Here is a 17,152-nt window from a genome sequence, read left to right on the forward strand (position 1 = left end):
CGTTTACATGCATTCAATATGTGTGCAACCATGTATATGTGCATTGGAAGCGACCCAGAAATGTCATAAAGACTTCACTGAAATGTCACTAAATGTAGGGCTGCCATATTTCAAAAAGTGAAAATCTGGATACAAAAGTTGTTGATCTTTCTTTGGCAAAGTTGTTGAATTTTTTAGTTCTACCAAATTTGTTGAGCTTGGGTTGCCATACATCCAGATTTTCCTGGAAATGTCAGCAATTGCCCCCAGACAATGTTTCCAACAGACATATTGCAACCCTACGAAATGGGTGGGATGGAGTGGAGGAAGGTGTTTGCAGACTTTTTCAATGGGTTTCAATTATATGCGACTGCAGCGACACACACAGTGCCTCGGAACGTAACCACCACGTAAACAGGGGGCTGCCTGTATATAATTGCTGGAAGTAGCTTTGGACAAGCTTTACCGGGAAAAGTGGCATAGAAATATTTTAAAATATAATAAAAAGCGCTGCTAAGCATTAGGATCAGTGGTGCTCTGATCTTGCGCTTGGAGTCTTAAGCTGACTCCTCTTAGTACCATAGCAAGCCTAGTTTTGCAGGCACAAATAATTCACATAGTTCAGATAAGTTCCAGATAAAAGGGCTGATCTGCTATCTGAGTCAAAAAGCAACTTCAAACTGTTCCCAAATTGCCCACTGCATGCACTTTGGCTCACCATGCAATCCTCATTTAAGTTTCAAAATCTTTCGGTCAGCAGAGGCTGATCGGAGCCGTAGTCTTGAGACATCTAAAGAGGTCTGCAAGGCTGCTGCTGATCTCTTTAAGCACCGCAAGCAGAGGCCCAGCACTGGAAGAGTCTTTCTAGAGACCTTCTCTGGACATCTTGGTCAAAGAAGAGAACGTAAGAACAGCCTGCTGGATCAGGACCAAGGGGCCCCATTTAGTCCAGCCCCCTGTCTCCACAATGGCCAACCAGATGTTACAAAGGTTGGGAAGCTCGCAAGCAGGACCTGAATGCAACAACCGCCCTCTCCACCAGTGGGTAGAGACCGGGACTGGGACCCAGGAGAGAACAGAGCTCAAATCATGAAGCTGGCCAGGTGACCTTGGGGGGCAATCGTTGCCGCTCAACCTAACCTACCTCAAAGGGTTGTTGTGAGGATTAAATGTGGATGGGGAGAACCATATACAGTGGTACCTCGGGTTAAGTACTTAATTCGTTCTGTTCTTAACCTGAAACTGTTCTTAACCTGAAGCACCACTTTAGCTAATGGGGGCCTCCTGCTGCTGCCGCACCGCTGGAGCACGATTTCTGTTCTCATCCTGAAGCAAAGTTCTTAAGCCGAGGTACTATTTCTGGGTTAGCAGGAGTCTGTAACCTGAAGCGTCTGTAGCCTGAAGCGTCTGTAACTCGAGTTACCACAGTACAAGACTTTGAGATCTTTGGCGGGAAAGGTGCAGCAAATTAATGGGTAATAAATTAGCCACTGATTCAGCATTCCCTAGGGATACAGGCAAGGACTGTAAGGTGGCAGTTTCTCTCTCCCCCCCCCCAAAAAAATCTCTGCAATCCCAGCAGAAAACCAGCAGCTAAAGCATCTCCCATCGCCACACCTTTCTGCCTGTCATGAAGACCTTCAAAGCGCAGAGCCTCCATCCATAAAAAGTGGGATTGGGATGAGTGTGGGGTGGGAGTCAGAGGGTGCATGTAGACAAAGAACCAAAGGACTTCCTCCACCGCACCACAGTCTTGTCCGTGGCTCAGCATTGTTGGCAGGCGCAGGGTTAAGCACGGAGGAGGAGGAGGAAGGCGGCTGTGAAGGCCACGATTTCTGGTTTATTTCAAGAAGGGAAGTGTGTGGCTGCCCGATTAGGCCAATGGCTTCCTCTTTTCCCATAACCTCCAGACCCCCGTGGCCCCAGTGTTTACTTTCTGAAATGAAAAAATCTGCTGCTGTTTTTCTTTCTCCTTTCTTGTCCTCCCCCCACCGCCTATTTTTGCATTTGTGCATGCGACACATGGTGGTGGTGGGGGGGGTTGTCTTCACATGCCAGGGGGGCAGGAGTGGGTGTGGTGATGAGACTGGCTGAATAGGGCAGACACCTCTCCTCCTCCTCCTGCTCCCCCCCCCCCAAGTCTTGCTCCCTCCCTCTCCGCCCCACAGGCCTTTTCCAGCTGCAGCCTCTGAGTTCTGACATCTCCAGCACCAGGTTAAGAGAGAGAGATATATTAATGGGAGAGTTTTGTCTCCTGCTCCAGCAGCTATAAACACAACGAACATCTGGCAAGAGAAGGCTTCCCTTCTGCCAAGCAGCACGGGGGGGGGGTTCGGGGTGGGTGGAGAGAAAGCCCAAGCTATTTTCAGGGTCTCAGACCCACCCCCCTCTGTTCCCACCCGCTCCCCCCTTTTTTTCTTTTTGGCTGGGATTGCACGCAGCACTGCCCCCCTCCCAGCGATTCCCATTCATAGATAAACCCCAGAGAGGAAGTCACTTGAGCTTACAAAGCAATGGTTGGGAAAGAAAAATAAAGATGGGATAAGGCAGGAGGTGGAGGAACGTTTCCCTGCGGCTCCAGCTCCCACCTCCAGCCACAGTTGAGTTTTCCTGGGTTGCCTGTGGGGGGCGCTGCTGAGTGTTGGGCTGAGGGCAACTGCAACTGGCTCCCCCCCCCCGCACACCCCAGTCGGCGGCAGCTGTGTTCAATCAAGGGGTCTGTGTGCGATTCCTGCACTGCAGGGGTTGGGCTAGATGACCCTCAAGGTCCCTTCCAACACTACAATTCCACGATTCTACGATGAATGTTGCTGCTTAGGTTGCACCTCGCGAGCAGCCAGCAAACCTCATGGAAGGCAGCAGGCCTCAAGTCAAGGCACAGCAAAACGTGCAGGTCCCAGTTGTCTGCACTCAATTGACTCTAGATCTGAAGGCATGTTGTGTTTTTTTTGTGTGTGTGTGTGTGCAAAGTTGAACCAAGACTGCATCCAGGCAGCAGTAGTGTGGCAAGACACAAGACTGGTGAGCTTTCACACAGAAGCAGAGTCCTGAATAGGGAATGGGCGAATCTCCCACAGAATCCTAGAACTGTAGAGTTGGAAGGTCACCCTTAGGGTCATCTAGTCCAACCCCCCACAACGCAGGAACCACAGCTCAAGAATCACTGACAGGTGGCTATTCAATGACCCCCCGGCAAATGATGGAGAGTCCACCACCTTCTGAGATTGTGCGTTCCACTATCTAATGGCTCTGACTATTTCCATTTCCCTCGGTTTTCCAACCACTAAGCTCATTTCTCCACATTCCCACATCAGTTTACAAATTCTAAACAAAGCAAAACATTAACATCAGCGTTTTTAGTGTGACTCTCTCCTCAGGTACGCCTATCTGCAAAGCCCTTTCCCCTGAACATGATGCATTTGTGTGCGTTTTTGTACGTGTCACTCGGTGGGAGAACTGCATTGCAAAATTCAGAGAAATGCAAATTTCCACGGCTGGCGCTGTGCTTGGTTCATGTATTATTGCTCTGGAAAGGACAGATTAGGCCAGTTTGCCCATCAATGTGAAATGGAACTGAATAGTGGCTGAATCGTGAAGGCCTGTATTTACGGACCAAAGCACAAAACACCCTTTCCTTCACACTGAGCTCCTGGGCATCATCCTGACATGCTAATGCTCAGGATTCCAGACTGCAATTGCTGAGCAGGAGGCATGAAAAGACAGCGAGGGAGAAAGTGAAGTGAAGCACCCCGGATTGGACAACTGCAAGGCCCACAGGATGCAACTGCCCTTCCATTATTTTGCCTTCCTGTAGACCAGCACCATGAGATGCATAGGGATTTCCTTGGCACCAAAGGCAGGACACCTGGTAAGAACCAATGTGGTGTGGTAGTTTTAAGGCCAGAAAAGGACCTGGGAGAGAGCCAGGTTCAAATCCCCACTCAGCCACGAAGCTTGCTGTTTCTCAGCCTTGCCTGCCTCACAGGGTAGGGGATTAAATGGGGAAAGGGAGAACCTGTGTATGCCAACTTGAGCTCCTTGGGATAAAAATGTCATGAAATACAGTGGTACCTCGGGTTAAGTACTTAATTCGTTCCGGAGGTCCATTCTTAACCTGAAACTGTACTTAACGTGAAGCACCACTTTAGCTAATGGGGCCTCCCGCTGCTGCCGTGCGATTTCTGTTCTCATCCCGAAGCAAAGTTCTTAACCTGAGGTACTATTTCTGGGTTAGCAGAGTCTGTAACCTGAAGCGTATGTAACCCGAGGTACCACTGTAAATGAATAGATAAGCAGGCAATTTTGTGGCCTTCCAGATACAGTGGTGCCTCGCAAGACGAAAAGAATCTGTTCCGTGATTCTCTTCGTCTAGCGGTCTTTTCGCCTTGCGAAGCAAGCCCATTGACGGATTAGAGGATTAGCGCTATTAGCGGCTTTTAGCGGTTTATCAGCTTATCAGATCAGCTGATAAGCGGCTTAGCGGCTTAGAAAAAGGGGGGGAGGAAAAAACCCCCGCAGGAACTCGCAAGACATTTTTGTCTTGTGAAGCAAGCCCATAGGAGATTCGTTTTGCGAAGCACCTCCAAAACGGAAAACTCTTTCGTCTAGCGAGTTTTCCGTCTTGCGAGGCATTCGTCTTGCGGGGCACCACTGTATTGTTGGACTCTTACTCCCATCAGCCCCAGCCAGAAGGCCAGTGGTCAGAGATGTTGGGAACCATGGTTCCTCAATATTGGGAGGCTCCCCAAATAATAATAATAATAATAATAATAATAATAATAATAATAATAGATTATTTATACCCCTCCCAGCCACTCTGGGCAGCTTCCACCCGAATATTAAAAACAATATAGCGCCAGACATTAAAAACTTCCCTAAACAGGGCTGCCTTTGATAGCGGAATGAACTACCTTGGAAGTTGGTGGACTTTCCTTCACTGTAGGTTTTTCAGCAGAGGTTGGACGGCCGTCTTGTTGAAGTTCTTGAGCTGTGATTCCTGCATTGCGGGGGGGGGGGGGTTGGACTAGATGACCCTGGGAAGCCCCTCCCAACTATACAATTCTAGGATTCTATGAATCTGGCCTCTTTTCTTTCCCTCTTCTCTCATGTTTCTTATCTTTCCTCTGTTGTCCTGCTATATCACCCTGCCAACTGTGTCTCCCTGTCCACCGCCACTTTGTGGAAATATAACAGGGGTGTGTGTGGATCGGGTGTGTGTGTGTGGATCGGGGGGGGAGAGAGAGGGCCCCCAGTGTGCCCGCAGACCCCTTGCCAGCATCCCCCTCCATCCCTACCCAAATCTCTTGGGGTTTCCCTCCCAGCCCGTCTCACGCAGATGTGCCTTCTTTGAGAAAAGGAGTCCATTCATCTCCTCCGGAGAGGCAGTGCGGGGGAGGCGGCAGTCAAGAGGACGTCCGTGAATGGGGGGGGGGAGTGTGAGTGGGATGTCAGAAGGGGCTGAGAAAGGAGGGGGGGAGGCTGCAGTTAAAAATAGGATAAAAGAATGTGAAAAAAATGCAGCGCCTTCTCTTTTAAGCGTGGCTCTGAAAATGCGCTGCAGCTGGAGAAGCCATCGGCTGCTGAGCCGTCTTGGCCTTCACACACACAACACAGCACACACACACACACAAACACACACCCCTCCCAGAAAGGGTCTGGAATTGGGCCCAGAAGCTGCACACAAAGAGAACTTTCCTCCAGGGAACTCCATGAGGGAGGAAGAAGTATGAATGGGGGAAGTGCAGGGGGTTATAGACCACTTCCAGGGGGGTGGGGAAGAGTGGGGTGGGGGGTGGGAGAGAGAGAAAAAGGGTCTTCTTGCCCCTCCGCCACCCCTCAAGTCAAGCCACCCACCACTGAAAGCATCTCTCTCTCTCTTTGAAAGTGTTTTTTATTGAATTGTATCTATACAGCCCAAATAACAAAACAGAACTTCACAAGACAAACACAGAAAACCTAAAGAGAACCAAATCCATGTTACATTCACAAGGAGAAATGAAAGAGCTGGCTTTCCAGATATTTGTGATGAGATATAGGCAGGTAAGAGGAAAGTGGTTAGCTATGATTCCTGCACTGCAGGGACTTGGATTGGAGGGCCCTAGAGAATCCCTTCCGACTCTACAATGTTATGATTTTATGAAAGGACTGCCGTAAGATCAAACAGGTGAGGGCACACAGCTTGCACAGTACACAGAAACAAAAACCTATGACTGAAACCATCAAAGGCACAAGGAGTACCAAGAATGTTACATCCAGAAAAAACTTCCAACCCATTGGATGTTACATATCCAAGATTTCTTGAGAGGCTTGTGGAAGAGAGCATCTCTGAAATGCGGTCCATGCCCCTCTGAGCTAGTCAACCTTCCCCTAGCTCTCAATGGGAAAAGAGATGACTGAAGGACTCCGTTTGGTTTGGCTCTGAGGGGAGGCAGGCAGATGTCAGCGACTTCCACATTCCCTGCCAGATGATATTCTTGGTGTCTCTCTCTGGGTGTGTGTGCTTAAAACGGATTAGACCATTTCATGGAGCACAGGTCTATCACGGGCAAGCAACTGCGATAATCCAGGGGCAACATGCCTCTCTGAAAACCACACACTGGGAGGTTTTCAAGCAGAGGTTGGATGGCCATCTGTCATGGATGCTTTGGTTGAGATTCCTGCATTGCAGGGGGTGGGACTAGATGTCCCTCAGGGTCCCTTCCAATTCTATGATTCTACGTAATGACAGGGGAGGACTGCTCATGCTTCTCTGTGCTCTTCCCAGGATGTCTCCCCACTCCAATTCCTTGTGTGACTTTTAAGGTGGAGGTGAAACTTTAGCGAGGCAACCTTGGTTTTTAAACTCTACCATTCTATGATGCTATGGTCCGAGCAAATGGTCCGTCTGGTTCGGCACTGCTTACAACAAAGGTAGGGAACCCGGGGGACGAAGGTGGCCCTTGGCATTCTCCTCAGACCACACACCCCTCACCAGCCCAACTTGAGGCCCTCCTGGAGAGCTTTCGCCTGGGTCCTGGAGCTCTTCTGATGCCTCTTGCATGCTGCGAACGTGAGAGTGTGTGCAGGAAGCAGCCCGCAAGCTCAAAGGCAAAACTGGTACCCCTTGCTCCGCCCACTCTTGCCTTTGGCCCCGCCCACCACGGCCACAGAAAGGAAATCAGCCCTCCAGCTGAAAGGAACAAACACCCCACCCTCGCCTGCGGCGTAGATGCTCTGCCAGGTGCAATCTGTGGTTGGAAACAGGAAGTGGCGCTCACCACGCTGCAGCAAAGGCGGCAGAAGCAGCACTGAGGCAGCCAAACCTTTTGCAGGGCCGGCAATGGGCAAGCTTGGCATCAGGCAATCCAGGGTGCAAAGTGAGGGGTGCCCAGGGGGCCATGCAGGGCACCCACAAGGGCCAGAGGTTGCCCACATTTGATCTAGGCCCTTCCCAGACCACCCTGTCAAATGTCCCTTCTGCGTGCAGGGTGCTTGTTCCGCAGCTGAACGACTGCCCTTTCTCTGTCTGCCACCCCCCAAAAAAGTTTGCTTTGCGGGTACAGTATTGAAGCTCATTTCAGTAAGTTTACCTCCAGACACATCAGTATTTTCTGCACAATGAAAGCACCCTTATACCACACTAACAGTCGCAGCCTCCCCCACAGAACCTTGGGAACTGCAGCTTGCTAGGGGCGCTGAGAGTTGTTAGGAAGCCTCATCACCCTTCACAAACTACAGTTCCCAGAATTCTTTGGGGAAATCAACAGCTGAGGAAGTGGCGTGACAGTGTTTTGAATGCAGATGGTTCCAACTCTTACACAGCAAAATCAGATCTATTGGTATTGACTTGGAACTCTTGTACAATTCAAGTGAGCAATATATTTATTGTAATATTCAAATCAGATTAAGGGCCATTGAAAAAAACACCATTGAGTCAGCTGTAAATTTTGCTCCCCCAAGTTTTATGGTTTTAATCCAGCAGATAACAGGGTCACTTATATTTCAAAATTAATAATTCTAGTCCAACGCAGGGCTTTTATATTACCCCGGCTCAACATTTCCCCCCTCAGCTTTTGTCACGGGCAGATATTTAAACATCCCCAGAAATGATAGGCATTGCGGATGTTTTTTGAATGTGCTGGACACAGTAGAACATATTCTTTTCTACTGTCCACTGTACAACCAGCTATGCAAGCTATATCCTTTTCTGGGTAGTCTAACATCACAGCACAATGAAGGTATCAGATGCTATCTGTGTAACATTAACCTGGTAGTAACTGCAAGGGTCAGCGGGAAGGTAAACGGCGTTCCGTGTGCGGCTCTGGCTCGCCAGAGCAGCGATGTCACGCTGGCCACGTGACCCGGAAGTGTCCCCGGACAGCGCTGGCCCCCGGCCAATAAATGTGAGATGGGCGCACAAACCCCACAGTCTGTCAAGACTGGCCCGTTCGGGCAGGGGTACCTTTACCTTTACCTTTAACTGCAAGGGTGGCAGAGTTTTTAATCAACAGTACCTGTCAGAGAAGCGAATGGCACTATTTGGTGGGAAGAACCTCCAATGAAAATCCTAGTTATTAAATATTTTTACATGGCTGTTTATCTGTATATATTTTAAAATTTTATATATGGATGTTTTATGGTGGCCTATATTTGTAATGCCCAATAAAGGTTTGAAGAAGAAGAAGAGTTTGGATTTGATATCCCGCTTTATCACTACCCAAATGAGTCTCAAAGTGGCTGACATTCTCCTTTCCCTTCCTCCCCCACAACAAACGCTCTGTGAGGTGAGTGACGCTGAGAGACTTCAGAGAAGTGTGACTAGCCCAAGGTCACCCAGCAGCTGCCTGTGGAGGAGCGGAGACGCAAACCCAGTTCACCAGATTACGAATCTACCGCTCTTAACCACTACACCACACTGGCTCTCTTTGGCGAAGCAAGCTTTGAATGCCATGGTGTGGATGTGACCGAAGTGGAATAAAATGCTCTGCTGCCCCAGCACAACAACAACGAAAAAGAAAACAACATTTTGCAGCTAGGAAAGTGAAGGGGAAATGTCCTGAACAGCGTAGGATGAAGGAGTGATGGGCAGGAAGATGCAGAAACCTCCCTCAAGCAAAGCAGGATGGCAAGGTCATTGACATATAACTTCCCCACAGACAATCAGAAGGGAGGAACAATAAACAGAAGAGCTGTAAGTCTCAGAAGACATTTGACAACAACTCCCCAACGAACAACTTCAAAGCGGGGCTCACCCCCACCAAAAATGCAGCTGAGCAGGACTGTGTGGAAAGAAGAACCTATTTCTGGTAAGTTGTGGCTTTCAGCCTCAGGTTGCAAAAACGTGAGATGTTGTCAGATGCTGATCTCTTTGCAACATGCCCTCCCTGCCTTGTTGCCTCCAGGGCACAGGAGTACTAGAAAGGAAGGCTTTTTTTTATTGCCTCAGGCCTCATGCAGAGAGGTAGAATGCTCCTAAGCACTGCATATACAAGACCGGCAAGCTGAGACTAGGGTTGCCATATTTCAAAAAGTAAAATTCTTCATACCCCCAAATGGTTGAGCTTTTTGGGGGGCAACCTCCTCTGAAAATTGCTTTCGGAGCTGTTTTTGCTGCTTTTACCATTGTGTTGCCATACATCCGGGTATTCCCTGACATTTTACCAGTTCACCAAAATCCCCCCATGCCATTTTTACACCTGAAAACCAGGATGTGTCAGGAATTTTCCTGACATATGGCAAGCCTACCTGAGGCCCACCTTTCCACAAAATGAACTCAGACTGAAAAATCACCCCAGAGTCGAGTCTGAGGAGCAGACAAGCATGTGGTTGTCTCTGAAAGCTGCCACTCTGAGACAAATGCAATGCAAGTTCAGAAGAGCTTTGGGGGAAATGAGGACTACCCAAGCCAACCTCTCCCTACACTATCACCATCACCACCACCATCAGCATATAAATTTATATACCCCCTTCATCCGAAGATCTCAGAGCAGTTCATAAGACTCTTCAATAGCTCCATCAGCTTTTGTCCCACTCATTTTTTTTGTTTCTCATCCAGCTGACTGCTGGCAGGTGGCCCTTGGAAGGCTGCACACAAGGTAATGTGGCCCTTGAGCTGACAAAGGTTCCCCACCCCTGGTGTACACAGTACTGACTGGCTAGTGCTCACAATGTTACTAAGAAACCTCTCTACCTCCATAATCCTTGCAGCAGCTTTCCTTTTAAAGTAAAATTTCAATAATATAGTGAATGGGCTGATCAATGTGTGAATATTTATGCAGCACTTTAAAACATTTAAAAATTGGGCAGTCTGCCTAAATGTGTGTGTGTGGGGGGGAAAGACAGGCTCACATAAAACTTGGGAGTTTACAGTGGGCTCATGTGACAGCTGCCTTCCATTTATTTATTTCTTGCAGGTTTCTAGTCCTTATGATTAAGGAAAGGACATGTCCGCACAAAACCTGAAAGCCAGAGGAGGACTTGTGTCAGTAAATAATGGGTTTATAATCCTTATTCATTCCCCAGGCCTATGAATAAATTTAGCAAATGAGGAAAAATAATGTGGAAATACATTTGATTTGCTTTGTTGATTCGGGATGTGGGTTCTTTTGGTAGTGCCTTGTTCCACCAGATGCATCTAGCAACCTGGCAGCCTCAGCTGGTCTTAATTTTGCCTCTCCTGAAAGGATCAAAGCAATTGGTGATGGACTGCCCTGCCACTATCAGTTGTGGCTCCAAGGGCTTCCGAAATGGGACTCTTCCTCCAAGTTTTGCAACAGTGGCTCATCCCCTGCTCCCTTTATGCCATTTGTACTGAAGATTTTTCTCCCAGCATCAGCAGCAAAAAAATGATAGCTCCTTAGAAACATCTTTGGAACTCCAGGAGAGTGATAACATTCTTGCACAGATTCTTGCATCAAAACCATCTCTCTTTCAAAAGTCCGAAAGCCTGGGATTTATGGCCCAGCGACAGCACCGTATAAGCTTATCTCATCTATCTAAAAAAAACCATGGAAGATTTTCCTTTCTGGGAGTTGTGCTGCCTGATTCACTGAGCAAAGAAGCAGCCTCTTCCCAGAGAGAGGGTCTCACCTAACACAAGAGCTGGCACTCAGCGGCTCTTTCCAATATTTTGAATGACTATGACTTTATTGAATGGCATTGATGGTTTCGAAGGAATTTGCTGCTATACGCTACTGTGCTTTTTGATGTCATAGACATTGCAACACTTGTTGCGTTTTTAATGGCACTGCGGTCACTGAGAGCTGCTTTGAGCTCGACGTCTGCTGTTGGAAAAGGGGAATACAAATAGTGAATCGAGCACGTGAATAAACTTGCTTTGGGCACCAAAGGCCCAAATTCTTCTGAGGAAGATAAAACGACACCCCACACCAAAGATGTTCACATTTGGTTACAGGGTGGCATTTTTTTAAAAAAACATTCGAAACTAGACTCTGTGAGCTGCAGTAGGTGCTTCCAGGTAGGCCCTAAACTGTGCAGTCAGCCATCTTGTTCATTCAGGAAGGTTTTCCCCCCATGAGTGATTTGTGTCCTGCATTGCACTTATCTTAGGCTGCTTTATTCCACACCACAGGCAGTCTGAATGCAGAGCAAAAGGCCCCTTCCATGCTCTGTGGATGGAGATATGGAAGATATAAAGCCATAAGAATAGCCAACTGGATCAGGCCAAATGCCCTTCTAGTCCAGCATTCTGTACTCACAGCAGCCAACCAGATCCCCATGGGGGAAAGTGACAAGGGGGTGCCTCAGGGTTCTGTTCTGGGCCCGTTGTTGTTCAACATCTTTATAGATGACTTGAATGGAGGTACTGAGGGTTTGCTCATCAAATCTGCAGATGACACCAAACTGGGAGGGGTAGCTAATGCCACAGAAGACGTGAAAAAGTACCGTATTTTTTGCTCTATAAGACTCACTTTTTCCCTCCCAAAAAGTAAGGGGAAATGTGTGTGCGACTTATGGAGCGAATGCAGGCTGCGCAGCTATCCCAGAAGCCAGAACAGCAAGAGGGATTGCTGCTTTCACTGCGCAGCAATCCCTCTTGCTGTTCTGGCTTCTGGGATTCAGAATATTTTTTTTCTTGTTTTCCTCCTCCAAAAACTAGGTGCGTCTTGTGGTCTGGTGCGTCTTATAGAGTGAAAAATACGGTGCTTTCTTTTATCTGTCCCGAATCTCCCAGCCATAAAAACAACCGAAAAGGATGGAGATGCTTTCAACAGCCTGAATAATCCGTTGCCACCCCAATTTCTTGAACCTCTGTCAAACCCCTGACTAACACCCCTCCCCATGGTTCCCATCTGGAAGTGCCGGGGTCTTTTTTGACAGCCAGAGCCAAATCCTGAGAGTGGCCCCCACAAATTACGCACACATGTGCAGTCAGAGCAAAAGTGAAACTGAGCACCTAGAGATACACACAAATATAGGACTTCCTTGCCTATGTGAAGCCGTAAGACAGACAGAAAAATCCCCCACATTAAACCCCATTAAAATAAAAAAAGGAAAAGAACAAAGAGGGGGAAATCCTTGCAGGTTACTGGTAGGAGTCAATACTGTCTAAGTAAACACTACTAGTGTTATGTGAAATATCATAATGGGCCCTGGACAGAAATGGGCTTGATTAAAATTTTAGCTCAGCCCCAAACACTGAGTGGCCTGAGGCAACTGTCATTTCTCCCAGCTTTCTCTGTCAGCTTGAAACAAGAGAACACTGTAATAATGGCCAACTTTGCCGGGTTGTAGTGAGAATTGTTGGGATAGTGTGCATAAATCTCTTAAAGCACAAATGAAAGGTCAACTAACTAAATAATATGGATTAAAATAGCCCACTCCCAGATGTTCCTATTTGGCCCTTGAGACTGACATTGCAGGCCTGGGTCTCTGCACCCTCATTACATGAGACCAGGCCAATGGGGACTGGAGGCGGGGCCTTTTCTGTGGTGGCACCAAGAGAGTGGAATATCTTCCTGATGTTTAGTCAGAATCTGATTTCTTGTAGCTTGAAGCCATTTGTCTGAGTCCTGCCCTCTGGAGCAGGAAAAAACAAGCTTGTTCCCTCTTCCATGTGATATTTAAATATGGCTATTGTAACTCCTCTCAGTCTCCTCTTTTCCAGGTTAAACATGCCCAGCTCCTTCAACTGTTCTGCATAAGGGCTTGTCTTCCAGACTCTTGATCATCTTGGTTGCCCTCATCTGCACATGTTCTAGCTGGTCAACATCCTTCTTAAATTGTGGTGCCCAGAACTGAACACAGGACTCCAGGTGGGCTCTGACCAATTCAAAGAGGTTCCTACAGACACATCTTCTATCCAGGCAACCAAGAGGGATTATTACAATGCAAGGACACCCTGCAGTAAGGCGAAAGCATGTAAGGAGGGGGTGGGGCCAGAGCAGTGAGGGGTGGAGCCTGGAAGAGGAGGCATGGCCTTGGAGAGGCATGACCTGAGGAGACTGCTGAGGGCTAGGAACAGGTGCAGCAACTCCTGAGATCCCCTACTCCTGGTCCAGAGAAATCCCTGTCCTGCTTCATGGTAAGGCTGAAGAAGAAAACTGTTGTGCCCAGCAATATAATAATAATAATAATAATAATAATAATAATGATGGTGTTATTATTTATACCCCACCCATCTGGCTGGGTTTCCCCAGCCACTCTGGGTGGCTCCCAGCATAATATTAAAAGCACGATATGCAGTGGTACCTCTAGTTACAAGCTGAATTCGTTCCAGAGGTCCGTTCTTAACCTGAAACTGTTCTTAACTAGAGGCGTGCTTTCGCTAATGGGGCCTCTTGCTGTGCCACCGGCACACGATTTCCGTTCTCATCCTGGGGCAAAGTTCTCAACTCGAGGTAACTCTTCCAGGTTAGCAGAGTTTGTAACCTGAAGCGTTTGTAACCTGAGGCGTTTGTAACTCGAGGTACCACTGTTTGGTATAACTAGCATCCTCTTAAACCTGAAGGTGAAGAAGATGATGTAAACAATCTCTGTACTTCACTCAGTCACAGCCATGGTTTTGGGCTTTTTTGTTTCCCTTTGATTGGTTTGTACATCCCATTGAGTTTCTGAAGTTGCATTTTCAAAAAGAAAGGAACAAATATTTAAGAACAAATGGACCCCCAACAAGAAAAGTTGCAACCTGCAAAAGCTTTGCAGCATGAAAAGGGCGGGTGGATGAATGCAGAGGAAGTGGTGGTGGCACAATGATGACGAGAGGAGGCTTTTGACACTCAACAACAGTCGTTGCACAGAGGAAGCCGCGGGAGAAACCCCTGCACTTGTTACAACATTTTACCTTAAGAAACAGAAGGGTGTTGGAAGAAGAGCATCTGCTGGGTCATAAGAACATAAGATGAACAATCTGGATCAGGCCAAAGGGGGGGGGGGCTACCTAGTCCAGCATCCTGTTCTCACAGTGGCCAACCAGATGCCCCAATAGGAAACACACAGGCAGGATTTGAAGACAAGAGCCCTCTCCCCTCCTGTGGTTTCCGGGAGCTGGAATTCAGAAGCATCACTGCCTCTGACCTTAGAGGCAGAACACAGCCATCCTGGCTAGTAGCCATCAATAGCCTTCTCCTCCTCCATGAATTTCTCTAATCCTCTTTTAAAGCTATCTAGGTTGGGGACCATCACTGCCTCTGGAGGGAGCAAGTTCCACCATTTAACTATACACTGTGTGAAGAAGGACTTTCTTTTAATTGTCCCAAATCTTCCAGCAGTCAGCTTCATTGGAAGTCCATGACTTCTTGCATTATGAGAGAGGGAGAAAAGCTTTTCTCTGTCCACATTCGGCACGCCATGCATAATTTTACAGACCTTTATCATGTCTCCTCTTATTCACTTTTTCACTAAATGTTGTTGTTGTTGTTTAGTCGTTTAGTTGTGCCCGACTCTTCGTGACCCCATGGACCAGAGCACGCCAGGCACTCCTGTCTTCCACTGCCTCCCGCAGTTTGGTCAAACTCATGCTGGTAGCTTCGAGAACATTATCCAACCATCTCGTCCTCTGCCGTCCCCTTCTCCTTGTGCCCTCCATCTTTCCCAACATCAGGGTCTTTTCCAGGGAGTCTTCTCATGAGGTGGCCAAAGTATTGGAGCCTCAGCTTCACGATCTGTCCTTCCAGTGAGCACTCAGGGCTGATTTCCTTAAGAATGGGTAGGTTCACTAAACTAAAATAATAATAAACTAAACTAAAATAATAATAATCCCAAATGCTTCAATCTTTCATTAAAGGGAAGTCACTCCATGCCCTTGATCCTTTTGGTCCTCCTTTTCTGAACCTTTTCCAAGTCCACAATCTCCTTTTTGAGGTGAGGCAGCCAGTACTGTACACAGGGTCAGGCAGGCCCTGGTTCCACCTAGTCCAGCTGAGCTTGGCCAAAGCAGGGCACTCTGAACATTTGGTGGACTCAAGCTGCTATAGCTAGGGATGATGGGAGTTGTAGTCAACAACAGCACAGGGCGAGGGGAGCTGCACAGCACATTGGCTGTTCCTGACTTGCCAGAAAGTGGCCCACGAAGGTGGAAGCAGCAGCAGCCTGCTTCACTAGTTAATTGTCCTCAGCATCAGGACCGTTTAGGAACCTGCTTTACACTGAGCTAGACCACTGGTCCATTCTAGCTCAATACTCTTGACACTGACAGGCAGAAGCTCTCCAGGCTTTCAGGTAGGGCACATTCCCAACCCTACCTGAACATGGGCGGCTTGAACCTGAGGCCTTCTGCATGCAAAACAGGTGTTCTGCCAATGAGCTAATTCCCTTCCCTGATGCAACAGCCCTCAGGAGAACATGAAGTTTCCTTCTGCCTCACCATCACATGCAGGAGCCATCGCCAGGCTCCTCCCCATGGGTGCATGAGTTCCATCCCTTGTAAAATCAACCCCGCATATGCCGGCAGCCATGGTTATTCTTAGCATCATATAATTATTTAGACCCCACCTTTTCCCCTTATAGGGACTCTAGGCAGCTTACAAATACAAATAAAAAGAGCTAAAAATATATTATTTTTTAAAAACCTAAACATTGATAAGAGTTAAAACTCTCGCACTCCCATTAAAATCACACAGATGATTAAAATAAAAGCAACACAGCCAGGACCACATTGCGAGTCTTTGAATTCTAAAGCTGATAAATAAATTCAGCAAGTCGTCATCACTTAGAGCATTTGATGCAAAGTCTTTTTGTAATGCTTACAACAATCCTCCGAGGGAGGCCAGTTCTAGGATTATTACCTACAAGTTCACCTTACCCCATATGTACCCACTTGACCGCATTGGCGGAACTGGAACTGTTACATGTGCCACATAACACCTGCAAGAATTCATTAGTGGCACAACCTGCACCATGGAACTCCCTGCCTCTTGAAAGCAGGCAGGAACTTTTGCTGTACCCTTTTCAGCACCTGCCGAAAAACACACTCTTGTTTCGTCAAGCCTGTCCGGGTGCCTAGAAAGTTGGGGGGCGGGTTTCATCTGGTTCAATCTATTAACTTTCTGAAAGTCTTAAATTGCTGTTACTCTTTCCCTATTGATTATTTTATTGTTTCACATTTTTTTTGGTAAACCTTTCTTTTTTAAAAACAAACAAACAAGCAATGTGTCAATTTCACGAAAAGGATAAATGAATATTCCCATTTTTCAGACAGCTAGGATAGATAACTGAGGCTGAACAGGAGAGACCACGTGACGGGGTCAAGAACTGAAGCCGGGCTTCCAGAATCAATATTCCCTCTACACAGTGTGACATGATGGCAGGGGGGGGGGAGAGATTCTGCGGTGGGGAAATAGGAAAATGCCTTTGCCAGAACCAAGAGGAGACCTACCTGTGCTGTGATATTCAAGCCCCGTGGGCACTTCCTGGATGGCAGCTTCGTCCCAGAGTGGGTAGAATGCCCTCTGCTGGTAGCAGGTGGACTGGAACCCACAGGTCGCCCACGGGTCTTCGTAAGGGTTGACATCTCCCTGCCTCTGTGGGAAAGAGAAGCACACCTGGCTGAGCAAAGGTTTCCAGAGGAATGACGCCGAAGGCAGTCACCTCAAAGTGTGCAAGCTGGGAAGCGTGCAGAGGACCACGATGATCAAGGGTCCAAGCTTTGTGAGGACCAGTTGAGAGAGTTAGGGTTGTTAAGCCAGGAAAAGTGGAGTCCAAGAGGAGATACGAGAGCCATCTTTTCAAATATCTG

At 47.7% G+C, this 17,152-nt stretch overlaps 1 protein-coding gene across 1 annotated transcript in view; it reads right to left on the reverse strand.

The window, feature by feature from the left end:
* The window catches only part of ETS1 (ETS proto-oncogene 1, transcription factor), a 108,648-nt gene that overhangs the window by 76,710 nt on the left and 14,786 nt on the right, over positions 1 to 17,152 (reverse strand). The window contains exon 3 of the mRNA XM_082201469.1: positions 16,793 to 16,937. Within this exon, the coding sequence (XP_082057595.1) occupies positions 16,793 to 16,937 (145 nt within the window). The remainder of the gene's footprint in view (positions 1 to 16,792; positions 16,938 to 17,152) is intronic.

The sequence above is a fragment of the Podarcis vaucheri genome (genome assembly GCF_965113315.1).
Source record: "Podarcis vaucheri genome assembly, chromosome: 15".
Classification (NCBI taxonomy): Eukaryota; Metazoa; Chordata; class Lepidosauria; order Squamata; family Lacertidae; genus Podarcis; species Podarcis vaucheri.